At 39.0% G+C, this 24,576-nt stretch overlaps 1 protein-coding gene across 2 annotated transcripts in view; it reads right to left on the bottom strand.

Annotated features, from left to right (window-relative positions):
- Positions 1–17,713, bottom strand: part of fign (fidgetin) — a 29,667-nt gene extending 11,954 nt beyond the window's left edge. Inside the window, exons 1-2 of one of the 2 annotated variants that reach the window (XM_023281073.3) lie at positions 17,445–17,712; positions 16,489–16,523 (exon numbers count right to left, since the gene is read on the bottom strand). In XM_023281073.3, the coding sequence (XP_023136841.1) occupies positions 16,489–16,513 (25 nt within the window). In that variant the 5' untranslated portion in view covers positions 16,514–16,523; positions 17,445–17,712. Of the gene's footprint in view, positions 1–16,488; positions 16,524–17,444 lie in introns of both variants that reach the window. The other variant, XM_035953224.2, reaches the window with a different exon arrangement.
- Between the last annotated feature and the right edge of the window lie 6,863 nt (positions 17,714–24,576).

Below are 24,576 nucleotides of genomic sequence, written 5' to 3'. Positions count from 1 at the left end.
CACTTCAGTTAGCTATTTAAAGCAACCAGCCTGATGTGTTGATTTGGAGATTTTAGATCAAAATGTATGAAATAAAGTCCCCTTGCGATTTTTTCCTGATCACAAACTAAGTAAGCACTGTCCATTTCTGAAAGAAAAAAAATCCACATTTCAAACAGCTAGAAATGACGATCATTCATCAATCTATGACTTTATTGAATTGAACTAGTCAGAACCGATAGACTATAAGATAAAATGTGATATAATTCAGTATTTCTAGGAAAAAAGATATTTGCTACTAACAGTATACATTTAAAAAATGGTACAGTGGAGTCATTTTTAAAAGTGTTTAGATTTTTAAATACAACCAAAGATTTTTTTTGTGTTGTTCATTAATGTAATTAGTCAGGTAGATAATGGGTTGTTAAAAATAATCAGAATACACCAAGACTTGCGTCACCAAAATGAAATACTATCTTGACATGATTCACCCCACTTGTGTGATGCACAGCGAACTTTTGACTGAGGGAGTGTATGTGTGTACAAGTACTTCATGGTAGCTTTCTTTGCAGTTCCTATACTTCATTTGATGTATTTGCTCCGATGTCCTTTCAGTCTGTATCAGTGGGATGTTCTGTCCTGATAGCTGAATCTCCCATCTGCACAACAAATTTTGCCTTGAGTACTGATAATAAAGCCTTAGCTAATTTAAGTATCAACTGAACAGTGGTACGGAATTGATCGTAAAAAAACAAATCAATAAAATGACCACTACTACTGAAATTTCTGAAGTTCAATAATCAACTATCAAAACTTTATGTTGATTGAACCTTTTTTAATGCCATTTATTGAATATACCTCTGTGTGTAATTTACCTCTGCTAATGAGTTTGTTTTAATTAATAGTTAATATTTAAATAATTTGCAAATCAATCAGCAATTTCATTAACATTCAAAATACTGGGTGGTAATTGTGTTTACATGGCAGCACATTGAAATTACAGTGATGTTAAATGGAGACAAGACAGAAGTTCTTTACAAGCTGTGAACAGCAGTGTTTGGTATTTTATGTGAATATCTGTCCAATTCAAATCAAGTTGGGTAATTGTATTTCTAATATATTGTGGATGAGAGAAAAGAAAACAAAAGATTTATTCAAGTGGCAACAAAGTAGTACTATTTCAGTAGTTTCGGTTGAGCAAGTTAAACCTCCGTGAAGCGCAATTTGCATAATCATACTGTACATGTATTTGATAAATTCAACACTAAAAAGATGTAAGTTTTAGGTTGAAATTTTATGGGCAAAAACAGTCTCAGTTCATCTTAAGATGTCAATGTAAAATGTTTAATGCATATACTGGATAAATCGAACACAGGCAAGGATTATTCAAATTAATTAAACTGGAATGTGCAACTGTGGAAACATGCATACATTTCCTGTATAAATAACGTCATTACAATATCTAATAGCACAGTTTTTAATATGAAATCTGAGCACGGGCATCTAATCTAACATTTAAAGGCACAAGATTTGTTAATCCCTTATTAGTCTTCAAATTACTCGTTAACGTCTCTATGCACATTTGAGTCCTTTAGTTTTCCATATTTTCAACTGTAATGCCTATTTACCAGCACAGTAGACCTTGTCACTGCCAGCTCCACTCGGGGAGGGCGGCAAACAGACATGTGCTACCTCCTTGACACATAATCACAAAGTCAACTGTTTCTCTTCACCTGCTGGAAGCTTCACCAAAGGCATAGTACAGAGTACGTTCATTCTACTCACTCAGATGCACACCCGCTCTGTGCAGACACCCTGATCAACCAGAAAGAGTTGCTGGTGCAGCTTTGTCGGCCCTCACTGGCTTCCCACATGTAGTCACTGCCAATCGTAAAACACGCAGCCAAACTGAAGGTAAAACTACCCACAGCCGAGAATTCATTGTTTGTAGTTGGCAAAATGTGTGGGTAGTAATTTACACATAAAAATATCAATCATGTAAAATATTTAAATACAGTAGCATACTGCACAATGCCACACGTTTTTGCAGACAGACTGAATTGTGCTATCTGGTGTATATATTAAATAATGTATCAGCTGTTTAAGACATTTTGAGTTGTTCAACCAGTGGTTGCTCACTAAGCTGTCCATAGGCTTGTTGGATTTACCTTTATAAACCAAGCATGCTACCTATATTATGCTATATTTTGTGTAGTACCCTATGCCTATACCTAAATATACCAAAACTGTACTGAAAAAAAAAAACATATTTCATCTCCTACACCTGAAAAATCTAATAAACAACACAAGCTTTACGATCCATTGTATTCTAGCTGAATACATGTGAAAACGGTGTGTCTCAACAGTTGACATATTTGAAATTTAATTATCTAAATCTGTTGTGGTAATCAAAACTAGAAGCACACATTGCCTTATTTTGAACAGTCTCAACAGTCATCACTACAGCTTGGCCAAAGTGGCCGCAGTACTTCTGATCACTGGTTGTGAGCTAGCATCCAAGTGGCATGTTGAAATTAATTAAAACAGTCATTAAAACCCAACACCTCTCATCCACTCTTTTCATGCAATTACTAGAAATGTCACCAACTGCAGTATTTTTCCTGTTTATACTCTGATGTTACAAAATAGGGCTACAGCATAAGTCTAAAAACTAGACAGGCCCTTTCTTGAAGGTTGTGGCAGTGATTTATTTTTTCCACTAAATACAGCCAAGCATTGGGATTGCTTGGACTATCGTCAACAGTGTCCCTCACACGGAGAATAGAAAGAATAGCTGCTGCAGCTGTTTGGAAGTTTTACAAATGACTGGAATCAGCTTAATGAAAATCAGATTGACTCGAATGGTCAACAACTCTGTATGTCGTGTGTGCAAGCAGCTCATTACAACGTGGGTAGATGGATGGGTCAACAAAACACCGGACTTTAAAACGGAAGATGGGAAGATGGTTGTTTGTTTACTGTTTCTTTGTTTTAACCGTGAGCTTTATATAACCATACTGCATGTTTATTATTGTAACCATGACAACGAAGGTCTTCTATTTTAACCCAAACCCTAATCTTTCCTTAGACCGAACAAAGGCTGCTTTCTGTGTCTAAAACCTAACCAAACAGAGGCAAGAAGTATCTGTGCTATATTTCCTGCCGATGATCCTATGGGGATGAATGTAGGAACAAACGACCTATATAGTCTTTCAGGCTGGGGGACTTGTTGCAAAATCATTACTCACGCTCACAATCCCTCTCTGCACAGCTGCACCCAAACTGTACGCCATGCAGCCGAGAAAAAGGCTGCCTGCCACATGGTTTCTCTTCTGAGTACAAGTCTGAATCCTCAGTTTACCTGTTTGCTGGCACAGAGCCACTGATGATTTGAATAATTCATCTGAACTGTAATGAGAAGATGTAAATCTTCTCATTACGAAATCATAATTTCGCTGAACAAATGCTCACTTTTGATTTTAAATTGCTTCTTTATTATAAAATCTACAACTGTGTACACTTTGAAGGTGTCTGTGTAAATGTGTTGGTTTTTGGAAGTTATGATGAAAAAAAATAGGCACATTTTGAGTGAATCCTACAAACATTGTCCCGGTGCTGTAAATGGTATTTAAATCTGTCTTGAAATATCTGTCCAAAAGATCAGTGTCCGGCTGTTTGAAGATATTATTCAGCATTTTTATAAATAAAATATTTTGTAACCCACTTTTACAGATTTTCATCTTCAGTATGGGCTTGGTTAAGTGAGAGAATGTCATAGACTTAATAACGAAGGCAGAAAGTATTGAGAAACAAATTAACACGTCATTTGTTTTGGCTTTTTAATGTGATCTGTTGACAACAAACAAAAAAATGCACATGGATCTCTAATTGTTTTTCTCTATATATACTGAAAATACAATTTTTGAAAACGTACAAGATCATTTATGTAGATTGATATTATTTTCTATTCTTCTAATTTGCATACACAGGACAGTAACCCAGTTTGAACATAATAAATGTTACTTCTAAACAATTTCATAAGAGGATAATATTTTTCTCTTAGCGACAACCAAGCCTTCAATACATCAGAAGCAAAACTTGTTCATACTTTGCAAGGCATGAAGATGACACCATATAAACTTTATAGTGATTCTTCTTGAAGATTTACACATTTGAAATTCAAATTTAATAGCATAATGCATTTTTGTTGCATCCTCTGGATATTCTCAAGTCCCTTGAGTTTTTTGAGCTACGCTAATAATAAACTCTGCTGGCTTTAGGGGAACATGTATTTCTCATAGTTCTCTGTAATACAGTAAATAGTGAGGTTGAGAGATTCTCTAAGCTGTCATTTCTTTGTCTCAGCGATACTCATTAATCCATGACTCTCCAGGCCAAAAGGCCCCTGAGGCTACATCTTCCAATACTACTCCAAGTACAGCTGAATCCACACGCATGCTAAACTAACAGCCCTCCACACACAAGTAGAACTTGTACACTGAATAAAACTAAGACAGTTATAGGAGACAGCCTTCATAGTGTTCTGTAGTGCATAATACTGATGAATACTCAAATGGCTTGTTAGTTAAAAGAACACAGTCATTGAACTCAAGCACTGGGTGAAACTTGTTTAACCATCGAGCACATACAGTAGAAGCAGTGATTTTGCAGGCCTCTATGAACTTGGCTACTTTGCCTCTCAAGGGATCACTTACACACTTCAAAAGAGAAGAGAGGCAGATTGTGACCTTGCTACATGAAGGCTCATTGACCAAAAGCTACTCACTAACATCTTCACTCCCCAACGTCCTGTTACTCCAAGGAAGAGTCCAATCAAAGAGGAGCCAGTTGGCAGGGGGGAAAAAGTAAACAGGAAAGTGAACATTTCTAGATTTGCGTCACATTGAGCACACCTCGACTTTTCCTGGAAGGCAGTAGTCTCGCCACACTTGGAACCAGTCATCTGATTTACAAACCAACAGGCCAAGCCCCATTGGAAATTAACAGATTATCTTGTTCACTGGTCCAATTCACAACTGTGATTACTTCACACTTCCAACCATTAGACTTTACAGCCATATTAACCTGGTTAGGACAGGAAAGAAATGACATTGCAAAGAAATCTCATTCTTTATAGTGCAAATGAGGACCTGTGTGTTTTTATCTCTCTTGACAAATACCAAGCTATGCCATTTACGGAAAGACTGCTGCTCTGTTTCAAATCCTTAGACTGTAATCTACAGCTGACTGAGATCTAGTCAGTTGCTATAAACCATAGTTTAAAAACAAATATATGAAATTTGATCCACCAATAATTACCAACAATAGAGAAAAAATATTGTTCTTCCACAAATGGAGATGTAAGATATTTTTTTCTATGACAGAAACTCTTCTGGTTACAGGATCTGCTTGATAGTTTATTGAAGAAAACTAAAGCATTTTTTTCTGCAATGTGCTTAACATAAATGAATGCCACTGCACTTGTGGAATTCAGAAGCTAATTTTTTTTGTACTCAAGGAAAACCAAAGGCATCTGCTGTTCTATTTACTGTTTCCTACACATTACACTGATTAAAAGTTTAAATTGAACTCTAATTGAAAATAGCCGAGCGAACAGAGAAAGGATGTTTGCCTGTAACTCCTGTCAGCTTTTCGCTGAAGCATTCTGAAGCATTCCGTGGTATCGACTGCAAGTCTCAAAGAAGGTCACTTCTCCAACACAGGCCAGACAAAAGGTGAAATGAGACAACTGAAGCAATCTTAGGTCAATATGAAATAGAAATCTCTCAGCTATACTGTAATAAAGTTACTGAAGTGAAGTAGTGAAGCCATAAAGGGGAACTTTTACAAGGAAAGAGCTGTCTAGGAGATTGGTTCGCCCACTGGCAAACAATGGCTTCTAAGAGCTAAGGTGGCATGTTGAGCACAGCACCACAGAACAGAATTACAGCACTGGTTTTAAAAGTAACTTTGGATTTAAATGGAATTTCGTGACAAAGACATTGCATGGATTCTACCACATTGTTGTCATATATTCTTAAAATTGTGGCTTTAAAGTGACAAAAGAGGGGCGTCGTATGTATATAGTCTTGGTCCAACAATTAATATGATGCTGACTTTCAGGAAAGTATTCCACACTGGTTGGAACAAATTTTGTCACTAAACCATGAGCTTAGAAACTGTGTTTAATAAGAGGAGGAACCTAAAATAATGTGCTCAACAGCAAACAAATACCGCTGCAATAAAGTGAAGAATTCACTATAAGATGCATTTTTCCTGCTAGCATGTTCTAAATGAGATTATATGCAGAAACACCTGTTGACTGATACACAGAGACCCTGACTGAACCTGCTCTGTGTCCTTTTCATGGGTACAGCGTATCTTATCAAACCAGCAGCAGAGAATTGTAATGATTTTTTTACAGCTTCTTCATAACCACAGTGGTTGTTCTGTAAGAAGCTGCTGCACAGAATGTTCTTCTTTAGAGGTCCCAAGAAGTGGCCTTGATATCACTAACAGTTTTCAATGTGAAACAACAAAGGAAGAGGAAAATGCTATACTAACTCATAAAGAGCTTGTGTTTTTTTTTTTTTTTTTTAACAAAATTGAAGCTAACAAAAAACACACTTGTTTATGCAATCTGATACCCATTTACATCCAAACCAAAACCTCTGCTGTAAGACGTCTGGAGTGTTTATTATTCCATGGGCTTGCTCCATGAAGCAAGATCATATTTCATTAGTTCACATTTTTTGGATCTACTTAGGTTAATGAAAAGCCAGAAGCAAATGCATTTTTACATACATTTTGCAGAAAACATTTGCAGATAAATATGCCTCTGGACATAAGGCGACTGCAAAGTAAAGGCATTTTGCATGTTGGAAAATCTCCAAATTGTTTTTCATTTATAGCATTTTAAATTTCACGGGCTCTGTACGTATCTTCAAAATGCTCAGCTAAGCTACAGAATGCAAGCATTTTGTTGCACTGTGTTACTTCAATAAAACTGAACCATGCACCACAATTTAAAATGTTCTTTCAAACTTCAAAGGCACAGAATGAAACATGACAACAGGGTTAACGCAGTAACATGCAGCAGGAGGTATCTGTGGTTGCTGCTACAAACGCCTCCATTATATATGAATGGATTTAACTGCTAAAAAATGCATCCATATGCATGCTCTGGCAGGGCTAAGTGCCACGGTAGTGTAAGTTGTACAAATGGCAAAAATGAATGAAAGATGCCAGTGTCTAGCTAAAGCAGCTGTACACCACTGTGAGGCAAGAGGATGACAGATTGGACGCCTTCAGAGAGTTCAGTGCTTTGACACAAATGAGAAGAATGCAAAAAGGGACGGGCAACGAAAATGATTCCAGAGCATTCCTTAATAGATTATGAAATGAAGGAAAGAAAAAAAGGTCAATGTGTGTCACAAAGCAATTGTGAAAAATAAATGAGATAATTAATAGAAATTGAGAGGAAGGCATTTCAGATATTTCTCTTTGTTCAACTGACGCCTTTCAGGTCTTAGAAATCCATTCCTCATGTAAGTATGGATGAAGTGCGTTTTACACTACAAAGCATAAACGATCACAAACAGAATAAACACAAAACATCTCCTGTATTTCTTTATGTCAGCCTCAATAATGCAGCCTTTTATGCAGTTTAAAGCAATGATTGTTCCACATTGTGCTGTATTTGCATGTTCAGAGTTCAACCAATTAAAAGCTAATTAATTAGACACAATTCTATTAAGAAACAAATCCCACTCATCAATATACACAACCTAGGGTCACCCATTGCTCAAATGTGAATTGGCTCTTTGCACCACATGGACTAGAGAACAGCACGGTCGCACTATTGGAGCTCACAATAAACAGTTTGGCAAGGATATATTCAATGGAGCATGAACTCATCAGTGCTGATAGATTTTACTTCCCTGGATAGAAAGCAGAGCTGTCGCTTAGACACACAGCTTTCTCTCAAAATGGTCACGATTAGGAAACTGGTCACGAGTTTGATATCAAAACTCATAAATGATCATATGTTACTATATACATAACACTGCAGAAATGCACTGTAGCCCTAATTACCAAATATTGATACTGCCTATTGTTCATCTCTTTGTTTTTCTACTTGCACTAAAGCAGATTTTTCCTCAAATGCTTGAAGCTATGCCAGAACAGAAAATGAAAAGACGCTGGAAAAGAAAAGTGGATAGTGCATAACTTCTAAGTGTCGCATAAAGGTGCTTAAAATAAAGAACGTATTTTTAAAAAAAAATCGATTTTCTCCAAAACATTCAAATGGCAAAAACAGCACAATATGTTATATTGTCTGGGCTCATGGTGACCTGAGGTCTTTCCAAGTGATATTAGCCTGAATAAGGAAATACTTTGTGTGTTCTTTCTTTTATTGTTTTTATGAGCCACTTTTCTGCCTTCATTTTTTCCTAAGATAAAAATGTAACTACTTTATATGTTGACTTAACAAAAACTGTAACGCTTCATGCTCTGCGATTGCAAGGCTCGGATGAAATCTTTTTAATAATGCTCGGGTGATTCTTAAGTGTACAGTTCTTGCGTCTATCATGCATGTGCCAGCTTTCCATCTATTACACTGAGTGTTTAAAAGAGGAAAGTAGGCACACGGCCTACTGGCAGAAATATGCAATACAAAACATTTACTCCTCTGCTTATTTGTTATGTTTTGCCTTTCTCACAGGTTATGTGCATACTGTTAAATAAATGTGCCTCTGGCTAGTGTGAGTTCCCTTGATGAATTGTGAAGAGCCAGCAGTGAACAGAAAGTATACTCGTCCACTTTGTACAAGGCAATTCGTACAGCCTTGCTCATTTGGGTATGCATGAAATAACAATATCCTACTGGGAGCATTCTGAGTTTCAAACACTTGGGGTCAACTACACGAGCAGATTCCACATGTGCAGCCTGTGGCCACTGAGGTCTGGAATCTACCTCCCTCCTGGCTGGGTGACGTTGCATGTTCTATTTCCAGACCGAGGGTTGAAGTGAGGCTGCAGGGAGTGTAACACTGACCCACATGACCTGTGGCCTAGAAAAGCTGCCTGAAGCTCTGCACACTAAAAACTTCGCACTCCTTTGCTACAGCCTTTCAAAGGCAAACAAAGCCTTTGCGCATAGCATGTGTCTTTTCATGCCAAATGATTTGCATCCTTTTTATTCACATCTTTGACTTGTTGTCACTGCATTCCGCGCTGTTGTGCAGCCTGATGCTCACTCTCTGAAGTCTCAAGTGGGAAGAAAGGAGGGAAGCCGAGGAGGCAAAACTGCTTTACTTTCAGGCCCAGTGTCTACAGGCCACATGTCTCCAGTCATCTGTCACTAGTTTACATACATACTATGACACTTCCTCTCTCTGTGGGAACCCGTTGTCACCACTTGGCCGCCAGCAGAGGCTGACTGGGTGCTAGATGGGTCTCCCCCAGGTACCTCTAGGGAGCCACATTAGGCCTAACTGACAGACTGACAGGAACACACAGACACACAGAGGCAGACACACAAACACACACACATACAGCCCATGCCTTGCCCAGGCGCTCCCTCCTCCTACAGTACACCAGCTCACATGCTCCCAAGGCATGGCACACTTTGCATAGAGCAGTGACTTTGCTTTACATCAATTTTTTCAGACACAAAATTATTTTTCACCCCTCTAGCCTCTCCATGCTACATGGAAGTTTTGAAATGAATAATGGAAACAACAGAGCTGAAGACTCATGGGATCCATTTAAAGATGTGGGAGAGGCGATGCAGTCAGGGTTTGGACTGCAGAAACATCACGCTCCAAGTAAATGAATCTACTATTGTTCTGCACTGCATAGAAATGCTGCTATAAACCGTGTGCAGGCCTAATAATGCCAACAACGACGTAATATTAATACATTTTTCCTTTAAATAGGGCGAGCCTAAGAGGAAAACTACAACAATAAAAATATACCTCTAGTTTTTATTTCATCCTAAATGATCTGCGAGCAGATTGAGTTGGACACAGTGCAGCAGCAACCAGCTAAAAACATGAAACAGCCCTGTACTCCGCAGATGTAATACTACACTACCCACTGAAATCAAACAGAACACAATGTTATGTTTAGTACGAGCAACATCCTAGACAGAGCAGCTCAACAAATGGCTTCATTTCCTTTGCGAAAGTGGGAGTTTAAACTATGTTTAGCTTTTCTCAGCAAAACCTTCGTTTGGTATTTCCACCTTGCCTCCCCAGATAGTTGCGGTGGAAGTGAGCGAGCGAACGTGGGGCAGTCCACTGTAACAGCTATTTTAGACCATGCAAAGTCAACACGACTCCCTGAGGTGATTTCCTGATAATGAACACAAAAGAAGTGTCAGCCCTCATAAAGCTCGGTGATGACACTGAACTCTTGAGCAGTCTTTTTTTTTTTTTTTTTTTTGGTGCTCTTATTTTTCTTTCTTACAGATTTAAATTAATCTAACACCAGGTAGACTCTAAGAGGGCCTGTCAGACAGGCCACACGGCAGACAACAAGACTTTTCAGTGACTACACACAAGTGAGAAACAGCTTTATGACTTATCTATGTGTGTTCATGGTACAATAATCAATGGAGAAACATTTTCTTTCTTTCCTTTCCCTTCATGTCATGTCTTACTCCTGCACAGACCGCTGTGGTCACGTCACGGTGTCACTGCAGACACCCGCTGCCGTGCCGCAGCCTGACACCTTAAACCTCCATGGCAGCCCAGATTCGCCCCTCCATTCCCCCCTCTTCGTCTCCTCCCTCCACTCACCCTCATCTCCCTCCTCTCCACACCATCAGGCAAACCTCAACCCATCCTCTCCCGTCCCTGGCACTCAAGGCTCCCTCTGCTAGCACCTGGCACCGAGCCAGCCTGTCAACCAACCGCACTCCACGGAGGATGAATGAATCGCAGAGAACTTTGAGATAACCACTGATAGCTCGCATCTCATCTGATCATCGTTTCAGCTAATTGTCCCAAATTGATATTTGAGACAATTAGCATGGGGTGTGATGAATGGGAGGCAGTGAAACAGTCAAAACATGAACTTTTATATTCAAAGCAAATCCATGCATGCTCTTGAATATAAATGTCAAAGTTAATTCCGGCATGTATTTCAATACATGAATTATAACACTATTATATTGTCATTACTACAATGGCAAAGTGAACTGGTTTTGACACACTGTTATTCCGTGAGACAAATGTATTCAGAATGACAGTTATATTTTTTCATCTCTTATTAAATTTAGGAGAAGCTACATTTTTTATGGAAACACATCAGTGGGATCAGAGTTAGTCAGACTTAATAGAAATAACGGGTTTAGTTGATTAAAAGAAGTCAACATCAAGACAAATTTGAGGATTTGTATAAAGACATTGGCATTTCAAACATTTTCCATTTCAAATAACCTATAATGAAGCTGGCAAATGTGGTGAAATGAAATAGTACTTAAAGGTTGTCTAGTTGCTTGGATTTTCAGTGCAGCTAGAATGATGGCCTCGATTTCCAGATTAATCAAACGCTGGTTTGTGAGAACACAAGAGGAATTTCAATACAGCAAAAATATTGAGTTTTTCTCCTGTCCTCTTGTGAAAGGCTTGCTGCTCTCTCACAATACAAAACTCCCCAACAGCATGCAAAAAAAAAAAAAAAATTAAAAAAAAACACCTTGGTAGAAGGACAGGAACAAACACCTCTCTTCACCAAGGTTATTCAATGATAAGCAACGGTACTCACGCACACAATGACGGCTCCAAGTGCCAGCTATTTTCAAAAGTCATGGAATTGTAGAATTTTGTTAATCATACTCCTTGAGTGCTGGGTATTCACTGGCTGAGAGCAACAGTGCATTATCTGGCCAAAGAAATAAATTAAAGATGTGGAAGCAGATTCAGTCATAAGGACATAATGTTGTTATTCCTTGTAGATGAATAACATGTTCATGCTGTCGTCTAGCGCTGTCTCCTGCCCACTCCATTCAGACCTTGCTCATAAAGCAACCTATGAATGACATCCTCAGCTAGAAAATACAAAATTTATGTTACACATTTTATTAGAAAACACTCTGAAGCGATGTAAAGAGGGCTAAATTTAAAAACAAACATATTTTTCTCTAGATGCAGGCGCTATTGAAAGGCAAGATTCTCGGCAAATAGCCATGCTGAAATAAAGATGTAAAAATCTTTTTGGTCACTGAAAAAAAATCAAGAATTTTGCATGTCTAATTAAAATGTAAACAGTGTAATGAGGACATCAGTGATTTAGGCAAACGTCTCTCTGGCTGCCACTGGGGGTATGATAATTACAGAGGCAAATCTATGAATGCACATGAATCTCCTACAAGTCCAGATTAAAAGCCTTAGTGCTAAACCTAGTTTAGTACACCTGGGGATTGTCTATTCTAGCCAATCCCCAACAGGCACCAAGCTGCCTCGTCTCCTTATGAGTGCAGAGACACCTCATGTGAAGCAGATGAAACAAAGCCCCTGTTTCAATGTGTTGGAAACGAGAAGAACAAGGAGTTTAAGGCAACAAATGCTGTACTCTGTGTAAATAATATGCCTGGCAATAATGGCCTGAATAAACCAGCCCTGCAACATACCTCATGAAAGTGCTGCTATTATAATCAGTCATTCAGTGAACCCTAAGCTCTATAAGCACATTATACTTTATGGTATGGATCATAATGACATTATGGGATGTATGTGTGAGGGATTAGTTTCCTTAAAAAAAGAAATTAGAAAGAGAACAAGACATTGTGTCCACCCTCAATCTGGTACAAAGAAAAAACAGACCGGCAGACCAGCATGCACACACACATACATCTCACAGACACACACACGCACGCAATCACCAAACATCTCTGCACATAATCCCTTAAATATTTAAAAACAACAACAAAAACAATATACACTAAAATAAAACCAAAGGAATCTAAAGAGCTACAGGAATTACAGGCTGCAGTAAAATAGGCTCCAAATATCCACAAGGTCCTTCAGTATTCAACCTGCATTATGTCCACTAGAATCTGCTAAACTTAGTTAATCTGTGAGTATTTTGTCAGAATTAGAACAAAAAATGACATGACAAACCCGTAGCTAGGAGACATACGAAGGGTAAAAACAAGCAGCCATTGGTAGGCACATGCATTTTAGAAAATGTCTATGCCATATGCTGTCACTCAGAGGAAAAAAAACAAGTCTGAGCAGACAGTCACTGTGTCTAAATGAGATGGTAGGAGGAGGAGGAGGAGGAGGAGGAGGGAAGAGAAAGGGAGGATGTCAAGGATTCATGGTCCTTCATCTTTGCAGTAGAGCAAACACGTCCCTCAGTATAGCAACAGACAGCTGCCTCCACCTTCTAATGCAGTCCAACTTAAATCACTGCAAGAATTGTCAGTATAGAGAGAAACACACAAAGATAACATAGCAAGCTGCCATGAGGGAAACGACAGAGATGTGGATACAAGAGAGGAAGAGGAATAGAGAAAGAGACAAAGAGAGAGAAGAAGGGAGGGAGGGGGGGAGACCCGTTGAAAGAGTGGAGTTTTTTCGTCCCTTTTTTTTGCTGGAGTCTGACTCCGTTGGGGACTCCCTCGCTTTTTATATGAAAAACAGGAAAGACACCACTTAACATATTTGCTTAAATGACAATCCTGCACTGATCTGGTACAATATAGTCAAGGGGTTGGATGGGATTTCTTGTAGTTACTGACAAATAGATCCATCTGTAAAGCTGAGCATTTCATCTATTTACAAAAGCCCTGCAGGCATCCCAGGGGGTGTTTACACAGAGTCAGCTCAAGGTATTCAAGAGCTGCCTTAATTGTCTTCATTTGTGCACGTATAAAATGTCAGTTCTGTCGCATAGCACTTCCCTGAAGTAATGCTTTAAATCGGGCTGTCGATTTCAATGATCACTTGTGGTGTTACACACTTCAGATTATGGACAGAGCATTTAGTGAAGCTCATCTGCTTCACAAGGACACATGACACACTATCAAGTCAAAGATTTCTCTAAGACGCCCATCTTCAATAATTTCTGTTTTATGTGTGTGTAGCTGGGTAAATCAGTAATTAGGCAACCTAACAATAAATCACACACTGTGCATTATAATCGTCGTAACAGCAATAAACACTAAATTCCTGGAAGCCTATTTTGATTTATGTGGTGCAGTTACACCTCACTAAAACTGTGAGCTTACAAAGCAGCATTATACCAAGAAAAAAAATATATTTTAAAGTGTAATTTCTTTCTGATAAAAATCTTAACTACTAGGAAGGTGCACTGACTGCGCAGTGAAAATAAATCTTCTGCCTTGTCCACCATCAACAAGGGATCCTTTGTCAATGTAACAACAAAATACAACAAGAATATTTTTTGCAAGCCAGCGTCACTGGAAAATAGGCGGCCGCAATTACTTAACTTCACACAACTTCTTGTTATTATTTACACTCACTGTTAAACGTGTGAACATGTGTGACACACAGTGAAGGGGGTGATGAAAACAGGAGGGTCAGCATCTGTTGTAAAATTCTGCTGCAGAGATTTATGTCAAGCAGCAGCTCAGATTGTTATCATAAGTGCTATCCTATCAGAAATAAACAGAGCTGTCAGCTTCTTTTCATGCATGCTGGAGGTGTTTGGGGTTAAGTAAGGATCTGCAAGAATCACCTAACACACTGCAGGAGTTCAGACATGGAACCCTTCCGGAGTTTGAACTCTGATAAATATGCTCAGGTAGTATTTAATAATTAGGCTGTTAGAGATCAAAGATTCAGGAGGATGGTTTGATAATGACAAGATGATGTTTTGCAATTTATCAACATAAACCTGCTCTTATCACTGCAACCTGAAATCATAATCTCCAGTAAAATTAGCAGTCAACACATGGCAGTATGAAAATTCAAGCATTATTATGATTTTTTTTTTTTTTTTAAAGAAAAAAGTTGTCAATTAAATAATGCAACTCCATAAATGAAATGGTACATGTAAAGAGACCGTGCACGGTGTTTAAGTTTTACAGCACGAACAGTGGAAACAAATTAAAGTGTGATTTATTGCTCCAATCAATTTGTCATTTTGCTCAGTGTTCATGTCTGAGCAGCTCAAATCAAAATTCACTGTAGCAAAAGTAGCCGGCACACATGCATGTGGGGTACAAATACGAAAAAACATCCAAACTTGACCGACAAATTTAAATACCCACTTTACAAAAACACATTACAACCAAACACTCCAACATAATGAAAACGGTAGTAATGTACATTTTTTCCACTGAGTGACGGATGCTGGAATGCTGTTATTTTTGAAGAGGAGTGAAAACATACTTCAGCTCACTGCTGATGATGTTAATTTCCTCTCAAAGCAAAACATGCAAATGAAATGTGTGAACACAATTAAGTAAATTGTTCTATGGAGGTGGGAAAGGTTCACTTAGGACAAAGTGTTTGCAAAAGAGAGACAGCACACAACTTGTTACTTCTCCTGACTTTGTGTCCATTTGCTGGCTTGTCACAAATCATTTCCACTGCAGCATGAATAACAGCTATTTCTGACGTTGCCTTTGAACTAATTTTTGACCGACTGGTGTTTTTTCACTTGTGACATGTTATTGAGTGTGACGACCAAATAAAAAGCACATGTGTGTGAATTTTCCTAAAAGCTATTCTGCATCGCATAAGTTGTTTGACAAACTACCAACACAATAATAATTTTGGACTAATATTGTAATATTGATGGATTACAGCAATTCTATATTTTTTGTTGTTCAAGTTACTTTTCACTTATCATTCATATTAATAATTAGTGCATAAACAAAAGTATATTTATGATGCAACCTGTAACTATGACACTGAATTTATTATTCTGATATTTTTTTAACAGTTAAAGGAGCTCATGAGCTACTGTCATATTCCAATTTCCACAATAAGTAACACTTTTCAATTCCTTGGAGGGTAAATATTTAATTCAAGACTAAATTCTGACATAGAAACAGACTGAAGAGTTAAAGTAGGTTTGAAATTTGATCTCTTAATGAAAATGTGCAACCCTTTAAATCCACATTCATTGTCTATTAAGGAAAATAGTCATACTGTTAAGAGTCACGCATGCAAAAAATAAGAAAGCAGTGCAATGAGGGAGAAAAAGAAAAAAGAAACTGCACATAAAGAATGCCAGTTACAGAAACCAAATTAAAATGGGGGCAAATTCCTCAACCTTCACAAGGTGCTTTGAAATTAATTGATAATGCCACTTGCATGAAATTAATCACACAATGTACTCTTATCCCTCAAGTGTGCTCATTACAATTAATTTAACCCAAATCAAGTAAACTTCTGAACATGAACCAGTGCATGCACAAGAGGGAGAAAAATAAAATACATTCCTGCAATGACAGCTTTTATTCCCCCCAGATGTGACAAATACAAAAAAAAATAACATTAAAAGATAATTACAAATTGCACATACCATAAATACTGGTGCTAGTGATCATGTCTTCAAGCCTAAAAACAAGAGGAGAGGGGAAAACAGCAGAATCGGAATTTTCACGAGGAGGAATTCCAAAGGTTGTTTCTCATAACAGGCACTTTTTTTTTCTTCCCCAGCTATCGGATTTCACAACTTTACGCACGGTCTCTTGTTCTGTCCTCGGGTGTTCATTTAGGCAGAGTAATTAAGGAATAAACCATTAAGGCAAAAAGGGAAAAAAACGGGATCGTGCGGGTGAAATCTATGTGTATATACGAAGCAAAAAGCCCTGCACGGAGACGAGAGAGCCACACAGGCGGCTGGAGCCTGTCACTTCTTGCGCGAGTTGCAACAAGAGAATAGGAAGCATGTGAGCGACTGTAGATGACATAAAACACACATTCTTCATGCCGCCCATTAGAGGAAGAGGCTAAAGCAGCGTGATGCCCCCCTCCCTGTACTTTTAAAATAGATTACTTGCCAGCAGTTGTCCCACTAAGAGCGCAATGACAACCCATCTATTAACCTCTCCGCCTGCGGTTATCGTGGCAAGTTTTATTCCGGCTGACATGCAAAAAAAAAAAAAAAAAAAAAAAAAAGGACAAAACTTCTCGTTGCAAAAGGAAAGTTATTTAGGATCCAGCCGCGTGTGCAACCTTCAAACTAGTTAAATATTAATTTGCAAATTTGCTCAGCAGCCTTCATTTAGTATATTTCCCCCTCAAAGCGGTGACAAGTACATTTCGGCATCGGGAGAAAAGGAGCGGGGTGAGCGGCCACACTGACTGACTGACTGCAGCTCTGTGATGCGCGACATCGTTCCTCTCTCTCGCTGCGAGCGCGTATACGGAGCTGCTCCGTTTCTCTTTTTTAATTGTTCGCATCACCGCCGCACACACGCACGCACACACACACACTCACACACAGACACAGACACGCACTAATCGGACACTTACCTGTGTTAGTTGACAGGGCAGCGTCAAGGTTTATAGTACCATCGATCCGGCCAGTGCGCAGATGAATGGCTCGCTCGGGTTACGCGTGGCTGCTCACCATTTGAAACCATTCCAAGTTAGAGAGGGGAAGACTGACCACAGCCTCTGCCATGTTGGAATTCCAAACCCTGGACAGCTGCTCCGCTGACTGAAGGCTGCACGCTGCTCACTGCGCATGTTCTCTCCGGCGAGAGCCAAATTCAAAGAGAATCAACCCTAATGAGCAGCAGTTCACAAGTAGCCTATCATGGCAGCATTTTGCTTTAGGCAATTTGACGCATTAACTATCTAATTGTACTGTCTGCAAGCACTGCTTGGAACTGCCTTCCTCTGCCTTGTACTGTATATATACACTGCTGGGAGCTGTGTGAGGTGCCTCATGTGCACGTTTCTTTGTGTAAGACAGCGGTTTCTATAATTTATATCCATCTGTAGACATACTACAACACAATATTCAACATCTCTTCTGTTCTCTACAGCCGTCACCAAAAATCAGCACAAAATGCATTAAACATCTTTAACTAAACTTCACCAACGTGCTGATGTTGTGAACTAAATTCACCTCAGGGTCATTGGAATTTCATTCATATGCAGTAGAAGTATGTTTGTTTGCAGAGATTTTGCGTCCAGCAGCAGAGCAGCTTAGCGTAAAGACAGAAGGAATCTTTGTAGGCTGTCCTGCAACGTCGCAGTGACAGCAACACTCCAGGAAGCCAATGCATCCGGCCAAGAAATCCCTCTTCATGTTTGGCACAGTTTGGTTTTTGCATTGAGGAAACATATACCATACTACGTGTTAATCAGTGAGCTATTAAGGTGTTTGGATCTGCAGAAAAAACAAGTCTGTTGTTCCCCTAAACTAAACCAACAGTCCCCCAACAGTAATGTTTGTAGTCCATGAATAACTACACTTTAAAGATATCAGTCCTCTCATCTCACTCTTAAAATTTTGTCCAGAAAATCTTAATTGTAATGTTACGACACACACTTTAGCAGACTGTTGTCCGGCCTCTCACTATTATCTGTGCACGGCCTTGAAAGACAGAGGTGATCTCTCCTCCACGGGGGAAACACAGCAGAAAGACGCTGGTCGGACACACGATATGAGGATCGGCACCAAAAGTCGCATCATGCCCTCTCATCTCCATACCCAAGGCTCTTGGAGTGATGCATTGATTCAGCCTTCACTACTCCCTTGACTGCACCATGCTAATTCCAACTGCATGAACTCTTTGGAGAAATCCTACCCATAAGGCAGGACACAAAACAGCCACTGAGCCGCTCTGGAAAAATGACAGTTTTTAAGCTCACGCGCACCAGCATCATTCACCGCCACAGTGTAGCATTCTGCCACTGTTAGCAAACAATGAGGAGAAAATTGCCGTAATAACAAGAACGTGTGTATTCGGCTGCTGGTTATTTGAGAATGCCAGGGCCTCATCAGATAATTTTCTGACCATAGTGGAACAATATCCTGTTAATACGCAGATGACTCGACCGAGAAGTGAGTGTCCACGCTTGTAGGAACGGCCAGTGAAAATCTGTGTGTGCTGTGGAGGTCATGGTGAAAACAACAGCAGTGCATTTCCAGGTGTAGCCACATCCATTGTCTCCTTCCTCATATGGGCATGTTCAGTCTGTGCCTTTGTCCTTGTGTCAGCAGGCAGGACATTCTAAATTATTTTGCTCAGCTGCCTCCCTGAACTCTTGCTACAGCACGTCAATACACACATCATGCAGACACCCGCACATACAGCTACAGGGAGCACAGTTCATGTCCATCACACACTTGAATCCTTGACACATACCAAACCTTGAGGAGAAATTATAGCCGGTGGATCTGATTTTTTTTTTTTGTTGTTCTTGATTTTATTTGACAATTTGAGATTATCAATTTTGTTAAAAAAAAAGGCTAAGATTAGATGGAGCTGAATTTCAGAAAAAGAACAACATTTTCGCAGTAACTCTCCTGAAGGAAGCATTTTAAAGATCAGTTATTTTATTTTATTACTCTTGTATTGATCACTCTTTGAAAAAAATGAATGGATGTAAAACAATTGGCGATATCCCCTTTCCTTTTCTACACACACACACACACACACACACACACGCACACACACACACACACACAGAATCACACACACACAGAATCACACACACACACACACACACACACACAAACACAGTGAAATTGTTCATTTCCCCAGGAATGAGGTTAGGGGTTTACATGGCATGTGACTGGCTGTTTTTTAACCTTCTGCCTACAGACTCTTATGTCATGTGTGATCACTTCAGCAATGTTGCTGGGCATTTATTTTTCTCTGCCATGAAACACTGACTCTGGAGAAACCAGCCGCATGCACTGGAGCATTGCATCTTTATGTAACAGTTTTTATTCCCCTGATCACTGGATTGTGGAGGTATTGACCGGTCTTTATAGTGATTGTTGTTTCACAATAACCACAGCAGCTCAGTAGCAATGGGTATGCTTATACAAATAAAAATATATTGAATACCTCCACTGGTCCTGAAACATAATGGTTTCCCATCTCCAAACGGTGTTTATATTCTCTATCATTATACAACTTACATAAATTCAATTTGGGGATTCTGCTGGAGTAATAGCGTAAACAACATAATTTGCTGAGATGCTGCTCTGTATCTCTGGGCTATCAGAGTCAATGATTCTCATCAGGAAAAGAGATCTTTGAGTACAAATATTAGACTCACATATGCAAGACTCTGTAGCTGAATGAAAGCAAACAATGAAACATTTTGCTACAAAAGAGCACTGGCTATGATGGAATGAAAGATGCACGAAAAGTGGAAAATTACGGACATGATTTCCCACATTATTTCAAGATGCGTATCCAAGTCCCTGTATAGACTCGGGCTAAAATCCTAATAGGGACAAGCTTGAAGTGAATAGAGCCCACAAGAGGATAAGCTACTAAATCTTGCAATAAAAGCAATGTGATTTACAGTAAATTCCACAAGGCTGACAGTGCCACAGCTGAGGGCATAAACACTCCTTTCAATGCTGCGCCTCAGTTGTGTCTGCTGTGAACTACAATCACACAGGCATGCTGCTCAGCAGCAGTGACTTTGATAAATCACCAGGAAGTCCCACTGTTGGCTTAAAACTAGAACTTGTTCAGTTGCAATTCTGCATTTGTCCCTCTTTAATGTGTATGGAAGTGGCTTTAGCAGTAATCTGTCAGTGATTGATTAGGTGTGGCCAAATCCCCTTTCCGTTCTCCTCTGCTGGCTCACTGTTCAGCTGTGTATTTACAGAAAGATGGCTGTATTAGGAAGAGGCTGCCTTATTTACCTGAAACATAAGCACAGTTACTTCCACTTGGGCGAGTATACACTCAGGATGACCAGCAGTAAAACAAGAAACAAGGAGTGACATGTTTGGTAGTTACTGAATTCATGCACCAGTGAATAATGAAATAGGCTTATAGACCTATGACTGAGCTGCCTTGGGAAGGATCGTCATTCATGCTTGTAACAGCAGAAAAAGATCCTGTTTTATTTCTATACAACACAATCCTTTTTTCCCTATGTGATATAAAATCAGAAATGTAACTGATTTGTATGTAACCATTAAAACATATTTATTTTGTATGTGACTCAAGAGGTTGAAAAAGCAATTTAGCCAGGGTGTTGGATATTGATCACACTTACCAGCAAATCCATTTTAATTAAATATTAAGAAAGTGTGCTGCATTGATAGAAACTGAGCAGCAACTGTTTCTCGCTTTTCTTTTGCCATCATTTAAAAAGTACACAAACTGAAAAGGAAGACATGCTTTACTAACACTCACATGTAATTATTCTTGAAGTATAAAAGCAAGGCTGTGTTATATCTAATGCATTTTGTATTCAGTGAATACTTTAGTTATTTTTAAAAGAAGGTCTGAGTATGAACAACCGTGCATGAATTTTAATGGAGATACTTAAATGGTAATTATTCCACTCAGGCTCAAACGTAGGTAACAAATGGAATTCAATCAGTGTCCGTGCATAATGATGGTCATTAGGAGAAAGAAAATAATAATGACATCCTATCTGCATTAAACCTGCAGACACTTTACACAATGATCCTGCAGCCATTATTGATCTCCATGGAGATAAGCAATTGTCACTTTTCAACATTGTGCCTGAATGTTAAATACAGCTCATTTTGTTTTTCTGCAAACTATTTCAGCCAACACTAAATTTTCATTTAATTTACTTCACTACTTGAAAGCCTTGATCTTGGTTCGCATGATTGTAATTTGGGTACATTGTCACAGTGGCCTCTCTAGCTTCCACTATTTTTTCCTCCAATTCAAGGTTTCATAAAGCTTGCATAAAATGAACATCACACCTCGACGTGGCTGTTGGATACTTTATGAGCACTCTTGTGTGTGCGTGATATACTGGTATGCTATGTGTAATATATCACAAAATCCCTGCACACATAGTAAAAATTGTAGCTGCACTATATTTTTCTCAGTAAAAATGAAGGCAAAAGGCCTCATAATTATGAAAATCAAAACTACAAAAAGAGGAAAATGTTCTACCAGAAATTCCATGTACACTCCAAACAACACTGCATGCAACACAATTAGTTTTCATCTTTGAATAACTCATTTATTAGTTGAAAATTGTAACAGTTGCTTACACATATTGTACAGTAGGCAGCATGTATTGAGTCTTATCCAAGACAGCCACTTGGTTGAATAATTAAATAAGATCTCCAATCAAATGATCCATGATTTGCATGCCTTCTGTTGCCAACTAGCTCCATCTGTTTGGTTTTGAGAGCTCTGACACAGTGGCTCGTGTGAGTGAAACAGCAATAATGTAATTGTGGATGTGACAGATACACCAGATGATGCAGGGACTGTTTGAAAGTCTGGTCCAAGGCATACTGTACAGCATGGTGTCATATGGTCTGCAAGAAAGCATGACAAAAACAGTTTCATAAAGGCTCTCTACTGTCTCCTGATCCTGATTAACTTTAAAGAGCCTCCACAGTGACTGTCTCATTCATTTAAATGCACAATCTTGATGCTGGAACTGTGTTTAAAGCCTCTCTTGAAGCATGCATCACAAAGTTACTGTATCTTAATTGAATAGCAGGCTTCAGAGCTTGGAGGGTGAAGGACAATAGTAGCGGGGCCAGTTTGGCTGGGTGCCAGTGGACAATGCAGAGTCGGCCTCAGCTCTCAGCAGCCAGCAGAGCCCATGCCGAAGTCCACATCAGGAGAGACAGCCTCTGCTGCTTTGATGGATCTGTCATAGCAGCCAGTGTCTGCTCTCAGCTGGAGTTCAGGTATTCACTACCAATAACATGCTACTATCGCAGGTTAGGTTCTTAGTCCGGTTTTGCTTGTTTGTCCTCTTTCTTGATGCGTGGAGGACAACACAGTACCTCTGATCACTTTCTAGGAATCCATTAAATAGTTGTTTAGTTAGTTTTTACCATTAAAAAACCTAAAGCTTATGTTCTGTCTTATAATGACTTTAAATCTCCACTAACATCTTGTATTTCATTGTCTGCAAGCTGTTAAGGTAACAATTAAACTGAATTTCCACTAACAATAAACAGCATTCAAGACATGGACAAAGATCCAGACACTAAAATATCCAATAAGACGTGATTTTCTCCAGTTGTGAGCTTTTTATATTGAAGCACATCTGCTTATTAAAACCAGTGATGCCAAGGTCATTCAATTAATGTCTCTCCCTTTTTATCAGCTTCAGTAGCTCCACAGTAACTGAGTGCCACTTTGCCCATCACACTGAAGTGCTTTTGTGCCCAAGTAGAAGCCCACTATGATCATTCAGCATGTTCTGTTTTTTATTCTGCCTGATGAAAATGGATTGAAATAATTAAGACATTCAAAATGAAATTATGTTCTTTTCTCTCTTCGGACAAACTGGGCATTATTATGTATGACTGTCATTTATATCGGTTATAAAACATTTTAATTACAACGTGTCCAATACAGAAACACTGTCACTTTTTATTGAACTTCTTCTTTCCTTCTTGTTATTTAACATTTAAATTATTACCTGAATTGCCCTTTGTACATGTCCAGCTGTTACTCAGTATAGTTATTATGGCTGCGTGTGCAAACAGGCTGAGGATGAAATTTAAATTTCTTGCTTTCATTTTCAAAATTAATTTTGGTCATAGTTGCTTCTCTTGGATGTTTGAGCTTCTCTGCGCAGAGTATTGGAGTCTGATACTAGTTAAAGGTGTGTACTGCTAAAGATGTCTGAGACTACAACTAGTTTAGAAGCTAATCTTGGTCTAGATGGCAACTTAAACAAGTGTGATGTAGAAAATCTAAGCCTGCATTACATATACATGAATTAGAAGACATCTTGTATCGAAAAGTTAAACTGCAGCCAGTCGTTAAATTAAGCGTAAATGTCTTTGTGAAAATTTCTAAACAGGTAATTGAGCTTATGTTAGTAGAAAAATTGTGTCAAACACAAATTATCACTCAGAGGAGAATATCTTTATTCATATTTGAGGATAATATTGTGATCTTGTTGTTAAACTAAGGATTTTTTCCCGACCCTTAATTGCACCTGCCAGTCATCACGTACAGTTAGGTCAAAAATATTCATGTATCAGGTTTAGCACCTTTTTCTGATCACAGATAATTCTGAAGCAGTAATAATTTCCATAATTGGGATCATATTTTGTGCAGTGTGCTCAGAAGTGCGCAGCGGCTCGGTGGCTAGCACCATCGCCGTGCAGCTAGAAGATCCCCGGTTCGTGTCCCAGCCTGGGCCTGTGATCTTTCTGCATGGAGTTTGCAAGTTCACGCGTGGGTTTTCTCCCAGTACTCTGGCTTCCTCCCACAGTCCAAACACACGGTGATTCTAAATTGTCTGTAGGTGTGAATGTGAGTGTGTTTGTTTGTTTCTCTGTGTAGTCCTGTGATAGACTGGTGACCTGTCCAGGGTGTCCCCTGCCTTCACCCTGAGTCAGCTGGGATAGACTCCAGCCCCTCCATGAACCTATTGAGGGTTGAGTGGTGTATAGACAATGGATAGATGGTGATTAAAAATCATGCGCTGAACA

This window comes from Amphiprion ocellaris, chromosome 11, assembly GCF_022539595.1.
Source record: "Amphiprion ocellaris isolate individual 3 ecotype Okinawa chromosome 11, ASM2253959v1, whole genome shotgun sequence".
NCBI classification, from domain to species: Eukaryota; Metazoa; Chordata; class Actinopteri; family Pomacentridae; genus Amphiprion; species Amphiprion ocellaris.
The sequence above is the reverse complement of the archived record's forward strand: the minus strand, read 5'-3'. Positions and strand labels throughout refer to the sequence as shown.